At 40.0% G+C, this 16,895-nt stretch overlaps 1 protein-coding gene across 1 annotated transcript in view; it reads left to right on the forward strand.

Moving 5' to 3' along the window:
- cntnap5a (contactin associated protein family member 5a) overlaps nt 1-16,895 on the forward strand; it is a gene marked incomplete at its 3' end in the record, with an annotated part of 106,314 nt that overhangs the window by 75,546 nt on the left and 13,873 nt on the right. The window contains exons 13-17 of the mRNA XM_079821126.1: nt 4,082-4,282; nt 12,957-13,113; nt 14,160-14,287; nt 14,477-14,647; nt 16,346-16,564. Of these exons, the coding sequence (XP_079677252.1) occupies nt 4,082-4,282; nt 12,957-13,113; nt 14,160-14,287; nt 14,477-14,647; nt 16,346-16,564 (876 nt within the window). The remainder of the gene's footprint in view (nt 1-4,081; nt 4,283-12,956; nt 13,114-14,159; nt 14,288-14,476; nt 14,648-16,345; nt 16,565-16,895) is intronic.

The raw sequence follows: 16,895 nt of genomic DNA on the forward strand, positions 1-16,895 counted from the left end.
CGACATTAACTACTTTAGATTCCCTGCTTTAAACTGCTGCCTTGAACTTCAGAAGACAAGAACTGAATGACTCGTCCTGTGTGCGTCTTCAATGGATGTCAAGGAAAGAGAGGCTTTAATAAACTGAATTCAGTACACTGACTTTTGTGAGGAAACTACTGCTGATCACTTTATGAATTGTCAGCCTGGCTAATCCAGGCTAATCTTCAGCGTGTTTCCTATTAAATATTTATTTTGGAGTTTTCTGAATTTTTCTGAAATTGCAGTATCTATTTTATATTATGTTTAAGGTTTCTGCAAACAATAATTGACTGGTAAATCTGCTAGCCATTCAAGGATTCAGAATTCCTATAATTAAATGGAAGCAGTGATTTTCTGATTTATTTCTGATATTTTTTGTTTTCTCTAGCTAAGTTATGAATGGCCAGTAACTTAATAATTTTGGTAACACTTTAGTATGGGAAAATATATTCACTTTTAAATACGACTTTTGCCTCAATAAACTCCTAAATACTGCTTATTAATAGTTATTAGTTTTTTTATAGCGTTTAAGGATAAAGGGTTGTAGAATAAGGTCATGCAAATAAGGCATTAATATGTGCTATATAAGTACTAATAAACAAACAATATCCTAGTAATATGCATGCTAATAAGCAACTATAGTTAATAGCAAGAACTGAACCCTAAAATAAAGTGTTAAAATAAAAATGTAATTAAATAAAAGCATAAAATACACCCCAAACTTGATACAGTACAGTATACAGCATCTACTGACATGCAGTTGCCGTTTTACTAAATGTTAAATACTCCTTCAGGATTTAAACTTGAGACTTTTATCCCTCGTTAGCGACGTTCACAGAACTGTACCAGCTTGCAACTATGAGACATTAACAATAGTCTTTTAAGTAATTTCTCACATTGCATGATTTATTTAAATACTCTTCTGCCATACATTTTTAAAGGGAAACTCCTACAAATGCATATGCAATAAGGTTAGTCGCAAAAATTACTGTCCACACCTTTTCAATAATTGCTATTTTTTTACTGGATGTCTTTAGCAAACCCTGACAGTAGTTTGTTTAATGCCAGAAGAGGGTCTGTGCTGGTGCAAGCAAGCAACTTTATTTATATAGCACATTTTCAAACAACAGCCATTGCCCCAAAGTTCTTTTATTGCAAAATTACAATAATGAACATTTAATATTGCATACACCAAAGCAAACATAACTTTTTCAAATGCTAAAGAAAATAAATACGTTTTTAAATGAGACTTAAAAGTGGCAATTGAAGGAGCTGACCTCACATGGAGTGGTAGACTATTCCAGAGTTTCAGACCTACCATGGAAAAAACACGACCTCCTCTCGATTTAAAATTACAGCGAGGGACCTTTTGAAGCTGTTGATCTGAGGACCTAAGAACTCTAGAAGGAGAGTAGGGAATAAGAAGATTGCTAATGTATTGGGGCAAGGCCTGATAGTGGCTTGTAGACAAACAGGATAATTTTAAAATCAATCCGGAATTTAACAGGAAGCCAATGTAAGGATTGCAGTACAGGAGTAATATGGTTTCTCTTTCTCGCCCCTGTTAAGAGCCTTACTGCTGCATTTTGCTCTAACAGCATGCGGGCTAAGGCAGTATGGGGGAGACCAATATATAAAGAATTATAGTAGTCTAACCTTGATGAGATAAAGGAGTGAACCACAATTTCCAAATCCTTTCTGGATAGAAAATGCTTTACCTTATCAATTGATCTCAGGTTAAAAAGGTTACCTTTAACAACGGCACCAATCTGTTTATTGAAGTTTAGAGATGAGTCCATAATTACCCCTAAACTCTTTAAGTGATAGGTGCAACCTTGATAAATTTGGCTCAATGTCTCCTATTTTTAAATAATAAAAAAGACAATCATTTGTTTTGTACGGTGACGCAATGCTGCCACATACATTTTTTTCACTCAATTATGTCGTAATAACGAGATCTTATGTCGTTTTAACGACATCTTTTCTCGTAATAACGAGATCTTATGTCGTTAAAACGACATAATTTTCTCGTAATAACGAGATCTTATGTCGTTTTAACAAAATCTTTTCTCGTAATAACGAAATCTTTTCTCGTAATAACGAGATCTTATGTCGTTAAAACTGCATCTTTTCTCGTAATTAACAAGATCTTATGTCGTAAAAACGACATCGTTTTCTCGTAATAACGAGATCATATGTCGTTAAAACAACATATTTTTCTCATTAAAACGACATATATTTTTTCCGAATAAGGACTTGTGTTGTACAGTGATGTCTACAAAATATGCCTGTATCCACATTAGAGAATTCATATAGCCCATGCCTTTGTCACACTTCCATGTCTGAAAAGCAGAAGCAAGCTCAGAGTAAAATAGGCTCTTCCGCTGCCTGTATCAGTGGCAATGCCCACAGCACGAAAGTATTGTAATTTATTGATGTAGCCTGCAGTTCATTACAGCCATGGGTAGCATGTGCCAAGGACCGCTAATGTTCGCATCAGTGGCATAACTTTAACCTAGAAAATATGGACCCCGGTGCACAAATAGGCTATCATAACTATCTATAATAGGCCTACTGTAATATATTGTATGTTATACTGTAATACATATATTCTAGAAATGTATTAAAAAGAAAAACGCTTTCAGCCTTACTCAAAGGCCGCGGAAACAGGCCAGTGGGTTCGTTACGCACGTCAATCCATTCCCGGCGTTCTTATTTTGCTTCTTATGTATTAAATATACAGGCCATTAGTTAATGAAACCTTGATCAAAATTATAATACAATTTATAGAAAATGAAATTCACTTTAAAGAAATGATTTCTGCAAAACAACACTCAATAAAAAGCATGTCTGACCCCACTCCATGTCTCCAGACATATTGCGCGTCTTATAGCCTACTCATGCTGCTCACTTTTCATCATCAACATATGAAATTAAAACAATAATATAATAGGCTAATATTTAAACATATAGCCTAACTATGAATCTAAATAGGCTACGTTTTGCATGTAGCCTACTCCACTCCAAACGCTTCAAACATGTATTTTGTTTATTAAACGCAAAGTTTTTAATTTCTAATTTAATTTCTAAATTCAGTTCATATTTCCAACAAACGAAATTCCGAGCCAAAATAACGAAGTGGTAAAAAAACTGCAAAAATTACAAATATTAAAGAATTCGTGGGCGCTTTCGTCGGCATGAGTAGCCTATATAGGCTATAAAACGTGCAATATGTCTGGAGACATGGAGTGGGGTCAGACATGATTTTTATTGAGTGTTGTTTTGCAGAAATCATTTCTTTAAAGTGAATTTCGTTTTCTATAAATTGTATTTTAATTTTGATCAAGGTTTCATAAACTAATTGCCTATATATTTAATACATAAGAAGCAAACTAAGAACGCGGAGAATGGATTGACGTGCGTAACGAACCTACTGGCCTGTTTCCGCGGCCGTTGAGTAAGGCTGAAAGCGTCTTTCTTTTTAATAAATTTCTTGAATGTCTTAATTACAGTAGGCCTATAGATAGTTATGATATTTGTGGCTGCACCGGGGTCCGTCATTACTAGGTTAAAGCTACGCGCTAATCATGAACGATCCATGGCACCTGCTACCCATGGCTGTAAAGAACTATAGGCTACATCACTAAATTACAACAATTTCGTGCTATGGGCACTGCCACTGATACAGGCAGCGAATGAGCCTACTTTTCTGCTTTTCAAACAAGTGTGACAAAGGTATGGGCTAAATAAATTATCTAATGTGGATACAGACATATATACACACATCACTATACAACACATGTCCTTATTAGGAGAAAATATATATATATCGTTTTAACAACATAAGATCTCGTTATTACGAGAAAAGATGTCGTTTTAACGACATGAGATCTTGTTATTACGAGAAAAGATGCCATTAAAACGACATAAGATCTCGTTATTATGACATAATTGAGTGAAACATTTTTTTTATTTGGCAGCAATGCGTCACCGTAGTTTTGTACCTTTTATATGTCCTGAATGATGAATGTTGAATAATGCAGAGCATCAAATTTTTCAGGGAACAAAGTGTGGACGGTGGTTCGTCACAACAGCTCGAATGCAGTCAGAGTACGAGGCTCTACACAGCAGAAGCCACATGTCGGATGGTTCAATTATAGCGCCTCATCTGAACAGCTGAAGGGTCTGGTGTCTCTGTCAGAACACTGTGAGCAGAGAATCGCCTACCACTGCAGAAGGTCACGGCTCTTTAACCCCTGGGGTAAGTGCTCTGTGTGTTTCGGTATGCATCAATGTTGTTGAAAGAACAAGCAATGCTAAATATATTAGATTGATTTTGGCAATTTAGCTGAAGTTAATAGCAAAAATGTTTCTTAATTATCTTTATTCTTTCTGAATTATAATGAATTATGAAACATGAATCAAAATTAGACATGCCACTCTTAAAGAGAAATTTGCGTGCATACATTTTGGTCTGTCAAAACATCCTGAGAAAATAAATGAAGACAGACACATTTTATGAAGTGCGTTTTATGAAGATAATATTGGCATGCAAAAATATTATGCTTCATTAGCATCTCACCAAACGCATATGAGAAAGGTCATAATGGTCATCCAGTGTCTGCAGGAAGGAAGAGGGAGATTTTGAAAAGCTGTTATTTCAGATTTGGCAGCTCTTGAAGAGAATCATGTGCAGTTTTCCTCGGTTTATGAAAAATTGATGCTTCTCAGTTCCCCTGAGGCAGATATCATGTCACTGCAGACTATAAACAAGATAATTTTTCCCAACCTATTGTATCATAAAAAAAGATGTTTTTTTTTTCTTCTTTCTTTCTTCTGGTCCAGCTGTCTTGAAAGAAAAGTATAATTATTGGATTGCTTTTGAAATAGAATTTTCTCCATGTCCCTTACTTGCTATTAAAAGTGTGATATCTTAGTTACAAGTCAGCTAAGTAGGCAAATGCCTTGTTCACTTAAGTATTAAGTATAATGTAACACATTACTTTTTTTAGATTTGCAGTTAAAGTAACTTTTTAGTTACTTTGTTTTCCCATTTATTGACTGACAGCTCTCTTGTTTTGAGAGAAATCTTGAGAAAGTGCAGAGGCATTGTGTGCCCTGTATAAATATGATGGCTATTGTTGTTCTAAATGTAGACTAAAAGCAAAAATTACTTCACATTTATTTATTTGTTTATTTATTTTATTAATTGCTGAAGTAAGAGTGTTGAACTTTCTTCTCCTGCATCTTATTCTTCTGCAATCCAGAATGGCAGCACAGTGGAAAGGTTTGTTTGAGCTGTGCCCTCTACTGAATAGGCGTGAATTTGCACTTCCTTTAGTCTGAGGCTTATTCATTTCACGTCTGGTGTGAAAGAGCTTTTACATTTGCCAAAACGTCTCAGTTACGTGTGTAACCCTCGTTCCCTGAAGGAGGGAACGGAGATGGCACGTCGGAGTAGGAATAGGAATCTCGCTCGCGAGAGCCAATCTACTTCGAGTGTAACTAAACGAGCCAATGCACATTGGCATGCAATGATTGCACCAGGCGCTCATGCCACGCTGTGCGGGTATAAATGAGACACAGGTGATTGCATCAAATCAGCCTTTTGCTGAGGAGCCAAGTAGGTAGAGCAGGGTACAGAGGACATGGCGAAGGGACGTGGCGTTTCCGTTCCCTCCTCACAGAGTTTGCTTCTGGAGAATAAGGGCGCCGGAGCGCAGCAAGCCAACGAGAGTCGGGGCCTCTCAGTGCTTCTACCCATTTGAGGTGAGAACACAGGAGGAGACCGCTCTATAGGCTATAGAATCTAGTGAACGTGTTGGGTGTTGCCCAGCCCGCAGCTCTACAGATGTCTGACAGCGAGGCGCCACATGCCAGCGCCCAGGAGGATACAACACTTCTAGTAGAGTGTGCTCGCACCCTGAGCGGACAGGGCACACCTTGTGCTTGGTAAGCCAAGGTGATGGCATCCACTATCCAGTGGGCCATCCTCTGCTTGGAGACAGCTTTTCCCTTCTGCTGGCCTCCATGACAGACAAAGAGCTGATCTGAGGTTCTGAAGCTTTGAGTTCTATCCACGTAGATCCGCAGAGCGCGGACAGAACAGAGCAAAGCTAGGGCTGGGTCTGCCTCCTCCGGGGGCAGTGCTTGTAGGTTCACCACCTGGTCCCTGAAGGGAGTGATAGGAACCTTGGGCACATAGCCAGGCCGGGGTCTCAGTACCACGTGGGTATCACCCGGCCTGAACTCTAGGCATGATTCGTCGACCGAAAATGCCTGCAGGTCCCCTACCCTCTTGATGGAGGCCAATGCAGCCAACAGCAAAGTCTTCATAGACAGAATCTTTAGCTCTGCTGACTGCAAAGGCTCAAATGGGGCATTCTGAAGTGCTTGGAGCACCAGAGCAAGATCCCAAGAGGGTATGGAGGGGGGACGAGGAGGATTTAACCGTCTCGCCCCCCTAAGGAACCTGACGACCAGATTGTGCTTCCCAACCGTCTTACCTTCTACGTGGTCGTGATAGGCGGATATTGCAGCAACATAAACCTTGAGGGTGGAGGGCGACAGCCTACTCTCCAACCCCTGTTGCAGGAAGTAACCAAGTCCGGTTGGGCCAGTACGGCGCCACCAGCAGGACCTGCTCCTCGTCCTCCCTGACCTTGCACAGAGTCTGTGCAAGTAGGCTCACTGGGGGAAACGCATATTTGCGCAGCCCCTGGGGCCAGCTGTGCGCAAGGGCATCCGTGTCGAGTGTACCCTCGGTCAGCGAATAGAACCACTGGCAGTGGGACATTTCTGGGGAGGCAAACAGGTCGACCTGTGCCACCCCGAACTGTCTCCAAATCAGCTGAACCACCTGGGGGTGGAGTCGCCACTTGCCTGGTAGTGCAGCTCGTGAAAGCTCGTTGGCCACACAGTTGTGCACACCAGGGACATGAATGGCCCGAAGCGACCTCAGACACTTCTTACTCCAGAGAAGGAGATGGCGGGCGAGTTGTGACATGCGACGGGAGAGCAGACCACCTTGTCGGTTGATATACGCTGCGGTTGCAGTGTTGTCCGTGCGGACCAGTACATCTTTGCCCCGTAACCGCCCTTTGAGGTGGCTCAGAGCGAGATGCTAGCAACTCGAGGCAATTGATATGCCAATGCAGGTGCGGGCCTTTCCAAACTCCTGACACTGGATGCACCCGTTGTACGTGGCTCCCCAGCCCATGGCAGAGGCATCCGTGAAAACCACAGCGTGCCTGGACACCTTTTCCAGTGACTGCTACGTTGCCACGCCCATCTCGGGACTCAGCCATGAAGCCAATGCTGAAGCGGTCTCATATGAAGCAGGCCGAGCCGTGTTACTGCCGCAGCGGCTGCCAAATGCCCCAGGAGCCTCTGAAACTGTTTCAGTGGAACCGCCATCCTGCCTTGAAACATGTTCAGGCAGTTCAGCATCGCCTGGACACGCTCTTCTGTGAGGCGCGCTGTCCGTTTGACCGAATCCAACTCCATACCGAGAAAAGAGATCCTCTCCACGGGGGCGAGTTTGCTCTTTTCCCAGTTGACCCGAAGACCCAACTGGCTGAGGTGTCTGAGCACCAGGTCCCTGTGTTCGCACAGGGGGCGAGGTGGAATGCAGACACCAGGCTGGGGCGGCTGTCTCGTGGAGGCGGCCCGCAGCGAGGTGTGAGTGTGCAGTGCAACACTTACCTGATTCCACAGGTGGGCAGGAGGAACGTGAGGTCATCCACTGCTGCCCGCTGGTGAAGAGGGAGGATGAGTGTGGTCCGGCGTTTGACCGGCCACAACTCTCCGAGCCCCCTGAGGACCTGGAGATGGAGGAAAATGCTCTTTTATTGAAAATTTGGGTGGAACAGAAACAAAATGGAACACAATCACCATCTCCAGAAGAGCATTCCTCCCCCTCTCCGGGTCGCCCGTCTCAGGGCCGCTTGCTCTTGCTACCCCTCTTGGCAGGAGCCTGGACAGGCGGGGCAGCTTGCTTGCGCCCAGCTCCGCGACTTTGCTTCGGTGGAGACTGCTGCTGCAAAGCGGGAGTGGAGGCAGACGCAGGCGGCCGCCCTCAGCGACGGGCAAACTGAGGTGCTGCCGGAGGCGGGGTGGAGACAGCAGCTGACTGCCGTGGAAGGATGTGACTGATGGCATCAGTCTGCTTCTGTGCGGCCGAGAACTGCTGGGCAAAGTTCTAGACCGCGCCTCCGAAGAGGCTGGTCTGGGAGACGGGGGAGTTAAGGAACCTGATCTTGTCGGTCTCTCTCATGTCCGCCAGACACAGCCAGAGATGGCGTTCCTGGACCACCATAGTGGACATCACACGACCCACGGCCCGCGCCGTAACCTTCATCGCATGAAGCTCGAGGTCCGTTGCGGTTCTCAGTTCTTGGAGAACTGCGGGATCGTGACCACCCTCGTGCAGGGTCTTCAGTGCCTGGGCCTGAAGAACCTGCAACAATGCCATAGCGTGTAAGGCGGAGCCTGCCTCTCCACAAGCCTGGTAGGCCTTTCCGATCAGATCGAACGAGTACCTACAGGCCAGGGAGGGGAGACACGGGTTCCCCCTGGATGTGGAGTTGGGTATTTGGGGTTGATGATTGTCACAAATATCGATTTCGATCTTGATTCAGTATCAATTCTTATGTATATAGCCTACTGTACATATAAGGAAAAATAAGTTTGCCTTTTTAGCACTATTTTAAACTTTTCTTGGGTTAAATTATGTTTGCTTGCATTCATTAATATTCGCTTGTGTGTGCTTATATAAGTATCATTCAAAATATTAGGATGCAAGTTAACGTTTTAAAATTTCACATTTAAAGAAATCTAGTGTTTGATCTTGTCTAAATATGTATTCAAATGCAAAACCTAAAAATAAGTAAGCAGTTATGATCTGCAATACTTTTATAAGCAACTAGACTAGATACATCTAATTATTAAAGAGCCATACAAGCACCTAGTAGGTAAACCATGGCATTACAAATGAAAATTATTATTTTTCCAGTCACAAAATGACTCTTATTTGCCACTTTGCATTGGAATTCTCTATTTTAACCTTAATTACTACACTAATTGTAATATAAATAAGAAAAATATTAGAAGAAAAATATTTTAATTCATTAAAGCAGCACTAGGTAGTTTTTGCTCTCGGGGTCCCCCTACAGTTGAGAAACAGTATTGTCCTCTACTACTGTCGTAAACTGTCATTCTACATCAGGGGATGCATCGCACGTGCATTTGTTGACATGACAACTATGATAGCCCTGAACACTGCAGGAGTTCACATTCAGGCGTTCTGCTTGCGTCGCGTGTGAAATGTCTTCATCCCAGGTACAGTGGCATATGTTTCAGCATGTCATATGAATATAATTTCATGGGTTTTATTTTTTTCAAACGCCAAATGATCGCGATGCTCACGTTTACAAGCCAGTGTCATTATAGTAGCCTAGTCTATTGGTTACCGTTTTACGGAACCTATATGATACTTCAATTCAATGTTTGAGTGGTAGGTAATAACCATATATCGTCAATATTATAATATCAAGCTACCCTAGATGAATCTGCAAATTTGAAAAATCGATTTGCATTATAGCTTGAGGCAAGACAAATAAACAAATATCACAGACATGTTAGGTATCCTAAAATATGATTTTGTTCGTCTTATGTATTTACTTGCAAGAATGTAGCCCCTCCTCCTTCAGCTCACGCCAACGAGCAAATGCTGCCCCAATGTTGATCCTCGTCCTGCCTTTAATCCGATCACTTTCTCGTTTCCTCTTTTTGCTTTCCTCCGACAAAACCTTTGCTTTCTTATTTTTCTGTGCTGCTTCGGCCATGACTATAACATTCGGCAAACAAATGATAGTTTGGCTCGCACGTCCAAATTTAAGGAAGTGGGGGTGGTGGTGACGTATATGCCATAAAGCGGTCGAATTTTGTAGTTCTTTTTTTTCTCGGGTTACTACCCGAAACCCGAAGTTTAAAAGTACGATTAAAAACGATACAGACCCTGTCAGGCTATGGCAGACGTGTCATTCAACCTATTGTAAGTCGATGTATCATCACAAGAGGTTTGAAAATATATTATAAAGGTTGAAAAGTTACCTAGTGCTGCTTTAAATGGTCATTAATGGACCATAATTATTGCACAAATAGAAGACCTATTTATAACCAAAAGTTCTCCTCTAAATATTATTAAACTAAAATATTTATTAAACTATAATATTTATTTAATTGAAAAATAGGTAAGGTGTATGGTCACATTTGACCACCAATGAGTATGAATGTGACCAATTTGTAAGGAATACCTGAGGGCTAAATACAAGAAAAACATTAACATTAATGTAACAATGTTGCATCTCCATCACTCTTCATATTAAAATGATCCTGTAAATGTGGTTGACGTAATAATCAATGCACACTGCTGTACTGTTTACCAAAAATTGCTGCAAATACCTGTATAGTGAAACTGTCGTCTATCCATTCAAATGCATTGACAGCGCTTGTTTGTGTGGAACTATTGAGAGCTCCGTGAACCATGTGACCGAGCACGCCGCCGGGAGATGAGATGTCCAACTCTGTTTTTCATCGCCTCTGGCTTTAACTTTTACACAGTAGCGCCACAACGCTATTTATTGTTTGAATTTCATATTAAAACTTTAAAACAATTTAAAATCTTTGACTTTGTTTCATATCAAAAGCAGGTTTTGCAATTTGAGAGCGAGAGACGCGCGTGAGTGACAGAGAGACGGAGCGAGAGCAGGGAAAGGACATGCAGCTGAACGAATACGCTGCGTGTTTTAAATAGCGTTAAAAAAAATAATTAATTAATAACTACACGCAATATGTGGCGGCAGTACCACCGCTGGCCGTTTTGATGCCCTAAGGCATCATTGGATGAGCAGATCCATTTCCTCGCTAGAGAAGCATTCAGTTTTTCCGCTTGCAAATTCCGCCATGTAGCAAATACGCCATGGCGTGAGCACAACTGGCTTTTAAAGGGAATGGGAGATGAGACGACCAAAACACACCGATAACTCTTTAAAAGAATAGGGACAATTAATTATTTCCATCATCAAACTAGCAAAAGTGGATTTAGACACGCCCTAAGTGTGCCATATGCGCTTCAGACCATGCGCTCAGATCATTAAAATAGGGCCCTAAATGTTAAAGGCTTAAAAATATAATTTCTTGTTTGTTTTCTATCATATTTGTTTAACACAATTAAAATATTTATTTTGAGGGTTGATGTCTTGACAGTTTTTCATTTCAGTTTAGAGAAGAATTTCTTTCAATTTTTTATTGAATTACCATGGTGCAACTTATCGTGGTATAGGGTGACCACCTGTCCCGCTTTGCGTTGTACCGCACAGCATTTTCATCCCTTGTCCCGTATGTCGCATATTGAGAAAATGTCCCGCATTTTCACCAGTCTGTTGATTTTTAATGATCATATTGAGAAAACATGCATTCGTTCTTTTGCCTTTTTAAGAAAGCATTTATATTATTTTCGCGGCATCGTTTTTCACCTATATTTAATAGCGCTTCGTCAGAAGTAACATCCCGCCTTACACAAATATACAAAAGCCGTTTTTTAAACCATATCCAATGGTTGAAAAGAAAGGAGTAAACACGGTCACTAGGTTGTGACGGCTGTCAATCAAAATGTGGAGCGGTGATTCGTTCCATGTGTTCCCTGTCAGAAAACGAATGGATAGTTCTGTATATAAATGAATATATAAATAAAATACAGTTCTGTATATAAATGTATATATATATATATAAAAAATAAAAACTACAATACAATCTGAAACCATAATTATTGTCCAGATTAAATTCCACTTGGCGTTAATATGCAGTGCAGACCAAAGATTTATTGGAAGTCATTATTACAGTACCACACCTTATCCCAAGTGTTCTGATTTAGTGTGCTAAATTAAACAGTCAGTTTAAAGATCAGGTCTATTCTTGAGAGAGCAAACTCTTATCTTTCAAACAAATCAAGGCTATCATATTTCCCAGGTAGTCATTGTTGCCATCAAGTAATTCACGAGTTCACACTTACAAATAAGTCGGATAGATTAATTTGGTAAATGTATTTGGCGTGCTGTCCGGGGAGAGTGCTCTGAGCTTGGTAATTGGCCCGAACGCAGAGTATCCCCACCCCCAGGTAGGCTATAGGAAGTATCCTAGTAAGTGAGAGGAGATGGGGTGGTGGAGGGATTCTCAAGACGATAGAGAATCCATAGGTGAGTTTGACTGTGATTATGGCATGCCTTCATGCTGATTGGGTAGATATGTTGATTACTGATTGTAGACAGCTGGTGACACTTGGGAGTAGCTTATTTGACGTGTTTCTCCCGAACTACATTAATAAAACATAATTTATTGTCACTTTTATTGTTTTATTTTCACCTTACCTTACACTTGTAACCAATTTGTTTCCATTTTAATTTGTGCGGACCACAGTAGGGAAGACAATACATAATTGTTGTTGTTTTGCTTATTTGTTATTTGCTCATTGAAATTTTCCCTTAACAATTTATATAACTTCCTATGTCATGTGATGTTATATTTATAATGCCTAGGCTGTATAGGCTAGTTGTAAGGGGGGTTACAGTAAGTAAAAAGCTCTATAATGTCAAAGTGTGAATTAGTCAATTGCATATGACATTGTTTCTGTACCCCCACATTATTATTTAACACACTAAAAACTGTTTTGTTTTGTTTTTGTGTTTGTGCCTATTACCAACAATATGCATGAAACTGTCTATTATTTTGGTAGGAGGTAGAGGACTGAACTGTACAGGTCTTAAATGGCAACAATGAGTTTGCTGTGCATTATTTCAATATCAGTGTGACATTTCTTGAGCCTTACATATTTATAGAGTTTCTCCATAACTTAATCAAATCTGGTGTTGTTGCAGACGGCACCCCTCTGTCCTGGTGGGTGGACCGCAGAGGAGAGAAGAGGACCTACTGGGGTGGATACCAGCCAGGGGTGCAGCAGTGCTCCTGCGGTCTGGAAGAGAACTGTGCCGACATTAACTACTTTTGCAACTGTGATGCAGACAGAGTGTCATGGTAACAAGGCAAATGCAACTCATTGTCTGTTAGATTACAGAGATGGACATTACTTTTACTAACAACACTGGGTCTCATTCACTGATAATTGCGCACAAGTTGCGCAATTATGTGCGCAGACAAGCCTCAAAATCTGATGAAAAACAGTAAACACCTATATATAAGACTACTTTTATTCAGAATTTATACCAGATCCTGTTATAATATTTGTTACCCCGAAATAAGACTTATATTACGGTCACTAGCTTACTACATTTATAATTTACAATAAAAATATGATATTTTAAATTGTATTGCTTATGCTCACCAAAGCTGTATTTATTTGTTTAAAATACAATACAACAGTAATTATTGTGAAATGCTGTTTTCGATGTAATTTATGTGATGCAAAGCTGAATTTTCAGCATCATTACTCCAGTCTTCAGTGTCACATGACCCTTCAGAAATCATTCTAATATTCAATTCAATTCAAATTTATTTGTATAGCGCTTTTCACAATACACATCGTTTCAAAGCAGCTTTACAGAAAGTAAATATGCTGATTTGATGTTCAAGAAACATTTTTCTTTAAAGTTGTGCTACTTAATATTTTGTAGACACACTGTAGATACATTTATTTCCAATGTCCAATAAAAGTTTCAAAATAACAGCATTTATTTAAAATACTTTTTTTTTGTATAAATTGAAGTCTTTACTGACACGATTGATCAATTGAATCCTTGCCAAATAAAAGTAATTCCATTAAAAAATCTTACCCAGCCCAACTTTTGAACAGTAGTGCAAATCTAATAAGTCCATGTTTAATTTTAGTTCTAAAATGCATCAAATATAGAGTAAGTTGATTATTTTTGCATGATTTCTGCATTAAAAGTTTTACCCAGAAGTACTATATGCATAGGCTATTTATTTAAAGGATTAGTGAATGCGAACCATTGTCTATTTGTGTGCAGTCTTTTTTTTTTTTTTGTCTAAATGCTGTCTCTATGGACTTGTTGCCTTATACATCTATTGTAAGAACTGTTTTGAATTTGTCCTTTTGTTTACAGGGAGAATGACACTGGTGTCCTCTCATATAAGGAGCACTTGCCAGTGCGGGAGATTGTGATTGGTGATACTTACAGGCTAGGCTCTGAAGCCATGTATGTTGTGGGACCCCTGCAGTGCTCTGGTGACAGTACGTAAACTGAACTGATCTGCTGTTGTCAAACATGACAGGGTTTGATGTTTAAAAGAGAATAAGAGGAACAGCGAGTGAAAGAAAAAAAAAGACACCAAGATGACAGATAGCAGATCATTCTAAAGGAATATGTAAACGCTCCAGACTATCAAATATATGACATATATCTTTCTTCCTCCCTATTAGAGTCCATGTGGAATGCTGTATCTTTTTATCAAGCGGCTTCAAGTCTGCAGTTCCCAGCCCTTCAGGCGGAGCTTTCCCTCGATGTCTCCTTCTACTTCAAGACTGCTTCCCCCTCTGGGATCTTCCTGGAAAACATGGGCATTCAAGACTTTATCAGGGTTGAGCTGAGCTGTGAGTCCCATCTTCATACATCTTTAAGACTGTAGAAATGTCACATTAAGGTTTTGTTTTAGAAATCTAATTGCACAAATAATTTAAAATAACACATTAAAAAAAAAGAAAAGAAATTAAGATTAAAGGATTAGTTTACCCACAAATTTAAATTCTGTCCAAACCCGTAATCTTCGGAACACAAATTAAGATATTTTAAATCAAATCTGAGCCAGTTCTGTCCTCTCCATTTGCCATCTACGCAACTACCACTTTGACGTTTCAAAAAGTTCATAGAGATCGTAAAACTAATCCATATAATTGAATGGTTAAGTGCCAATTTTCTGAAGAGACACGATCGCTTAATATGATGAACAGACTGAATTTAGGCTTTTATTCACATTTAAACATTGATCGGCGAACATAAACAAAAGCTCAACCTATCTTGCTGACGTGCAAGAACAAACCTCATTGGTTCTTGCGGGAGCTCAAACGTGCCTCCTCCATTTATCATAATTGACGTGTGCATTGATGAATGCTTATATGTGAATAAAAGGCTACATTAAATCTGTTCAGGTGAAAACAAAAAAATTACATTTTAAAATGTGATAATTACGTTTTTGTAGCGTATGATCACACCGGTGTGATTAGAACGTTTAGTGCGTCACGTCATTCAAATCTGCGTTTGCGCTTTGGCTGGCGCTGAGCCAGAGACGGATGCTCTCAGTGGCAGCGCTCGTCATATATCTGTTCAGTAAAACTGTTTAAAACGGTTCAGTGTTTTCAAACATATGTTTGTCTGACATTTAAAAACAGACAAGTACTAGCAAAAACATTCATAGTTTGTAAAGTATACACTGATGTCTATGAAAGTGGCAATAATTCTTCCAAATAATTATTTGACAGCGTGCTTTATTGATATCCTATTCTGTACATTGCATAGGTAACTGTGCAGGACACTATATGGTTCATTTATGTAAGTGAGGATAGCAAAATAAAGTAAACTGTGACATATTATACCCAACAATTCTTCATACAGTGGACTACCAGTAAAATGGATAAAAATTTGGGACCAAAATTATTCAGACACTGACCATGTGTTTTTTCTTTAATTCACTTTTACACCACAGACTGAACAAAATGCAGCATTGCTTGTCATTGGTTGACCTAAATTGGTATTATCTGATTGTGTACTTAAATCTGATTGGTTGATTGTCATCCATTACATACCTTTCTATCAAAGTCTTGTCATATTTGTAATACAATTTTCTAAACTATAGCGAATAAACTCTGATAATGTGTGAAAATGTTGAAGGTGTCTGAATACATATTGGTTTGACTGTATGCATAAACTACATTAACCAAGATTTTTAAATGTTGCAAAATTGTGTATTGTTAGTTCATGTTAATATAAATATGCTATTGCAACCAATGTGAACACACCATCAATCTCAACCCTGGCCCTCGAGGTCCTCTTTCCTGCAGAGTTTAGCTCCAACTCACCGAAACAAGCTAATTAATGTTTTCGGGATTACTAGAAAGTTACAGGCAGGTGAGTTTGATCAAGGTTGGTGCTAAACTCTGCAGGAAAGCCGATCTCAAAGACCAGGGTTGAGAAGTCCCGCACTATGATTTTGCTTTAATGCTAGCGGCTTTAGAAGTGTTAGTTTTTCTACTTGTTCAGACTGCTTTCAAATCCTCATGTTCCTGTGCACCCAGCTCCCTCGGCTGTGACTTTCTCCTTTAATGTGGGCGACGGGCCAGAAGTCCTGACCGTCAAATCTCCCGTGCCACTGAACGACAGGCAGTGGCATTGGGTTCGAGCCGAACGCAATGTGAAAGAGGCACGCCTGCAGGTTGACCAGCTGCCCCTGCGGATCACAGAAACCCCACCTGACGGACACCTTCGCCTTCAGCTCGGAAGCCAGCTGTTTGTTGGTAAAACTGACCTTTTGAAAGTGCATTAGGAGTTGTATTTGTTTGTTACTCTTTATTCAGTCCAGTCATTTCATGCATGTGCCACCAAGACGTTTTTGTTTTGTTCGTTTTTGTGTGTGTGTGTGTGGGGGGGGTGGGTCTTAAATTATTAAAGGATTAAAAGGGATTTAAGGAAATAATGAAAAGGAAATAAGAACGGTAAAAGTTCCAGTTCTATTGTAGTTATGAAGTAAACAAAATATATTTTTTTGAGGCACACGTTCACTCTTATTTTCATCTGGCTAATATGTAAAAAAGCTAAAGGTTTCTTGTCACGGCAAATTCAGTTAAG

Source organism: Gobio gobio (assembly GCF_949357685.1).
Source record: "Gobio gobio genome assembly, chromosome: 7".
In the NCBI taxonomy this organism is placed as follows: Eukaryota; Metazoa; Chordata; class Actinopteri; order Cypriniformes; family Gobionidae; genus Gobio; species Gobio gobio.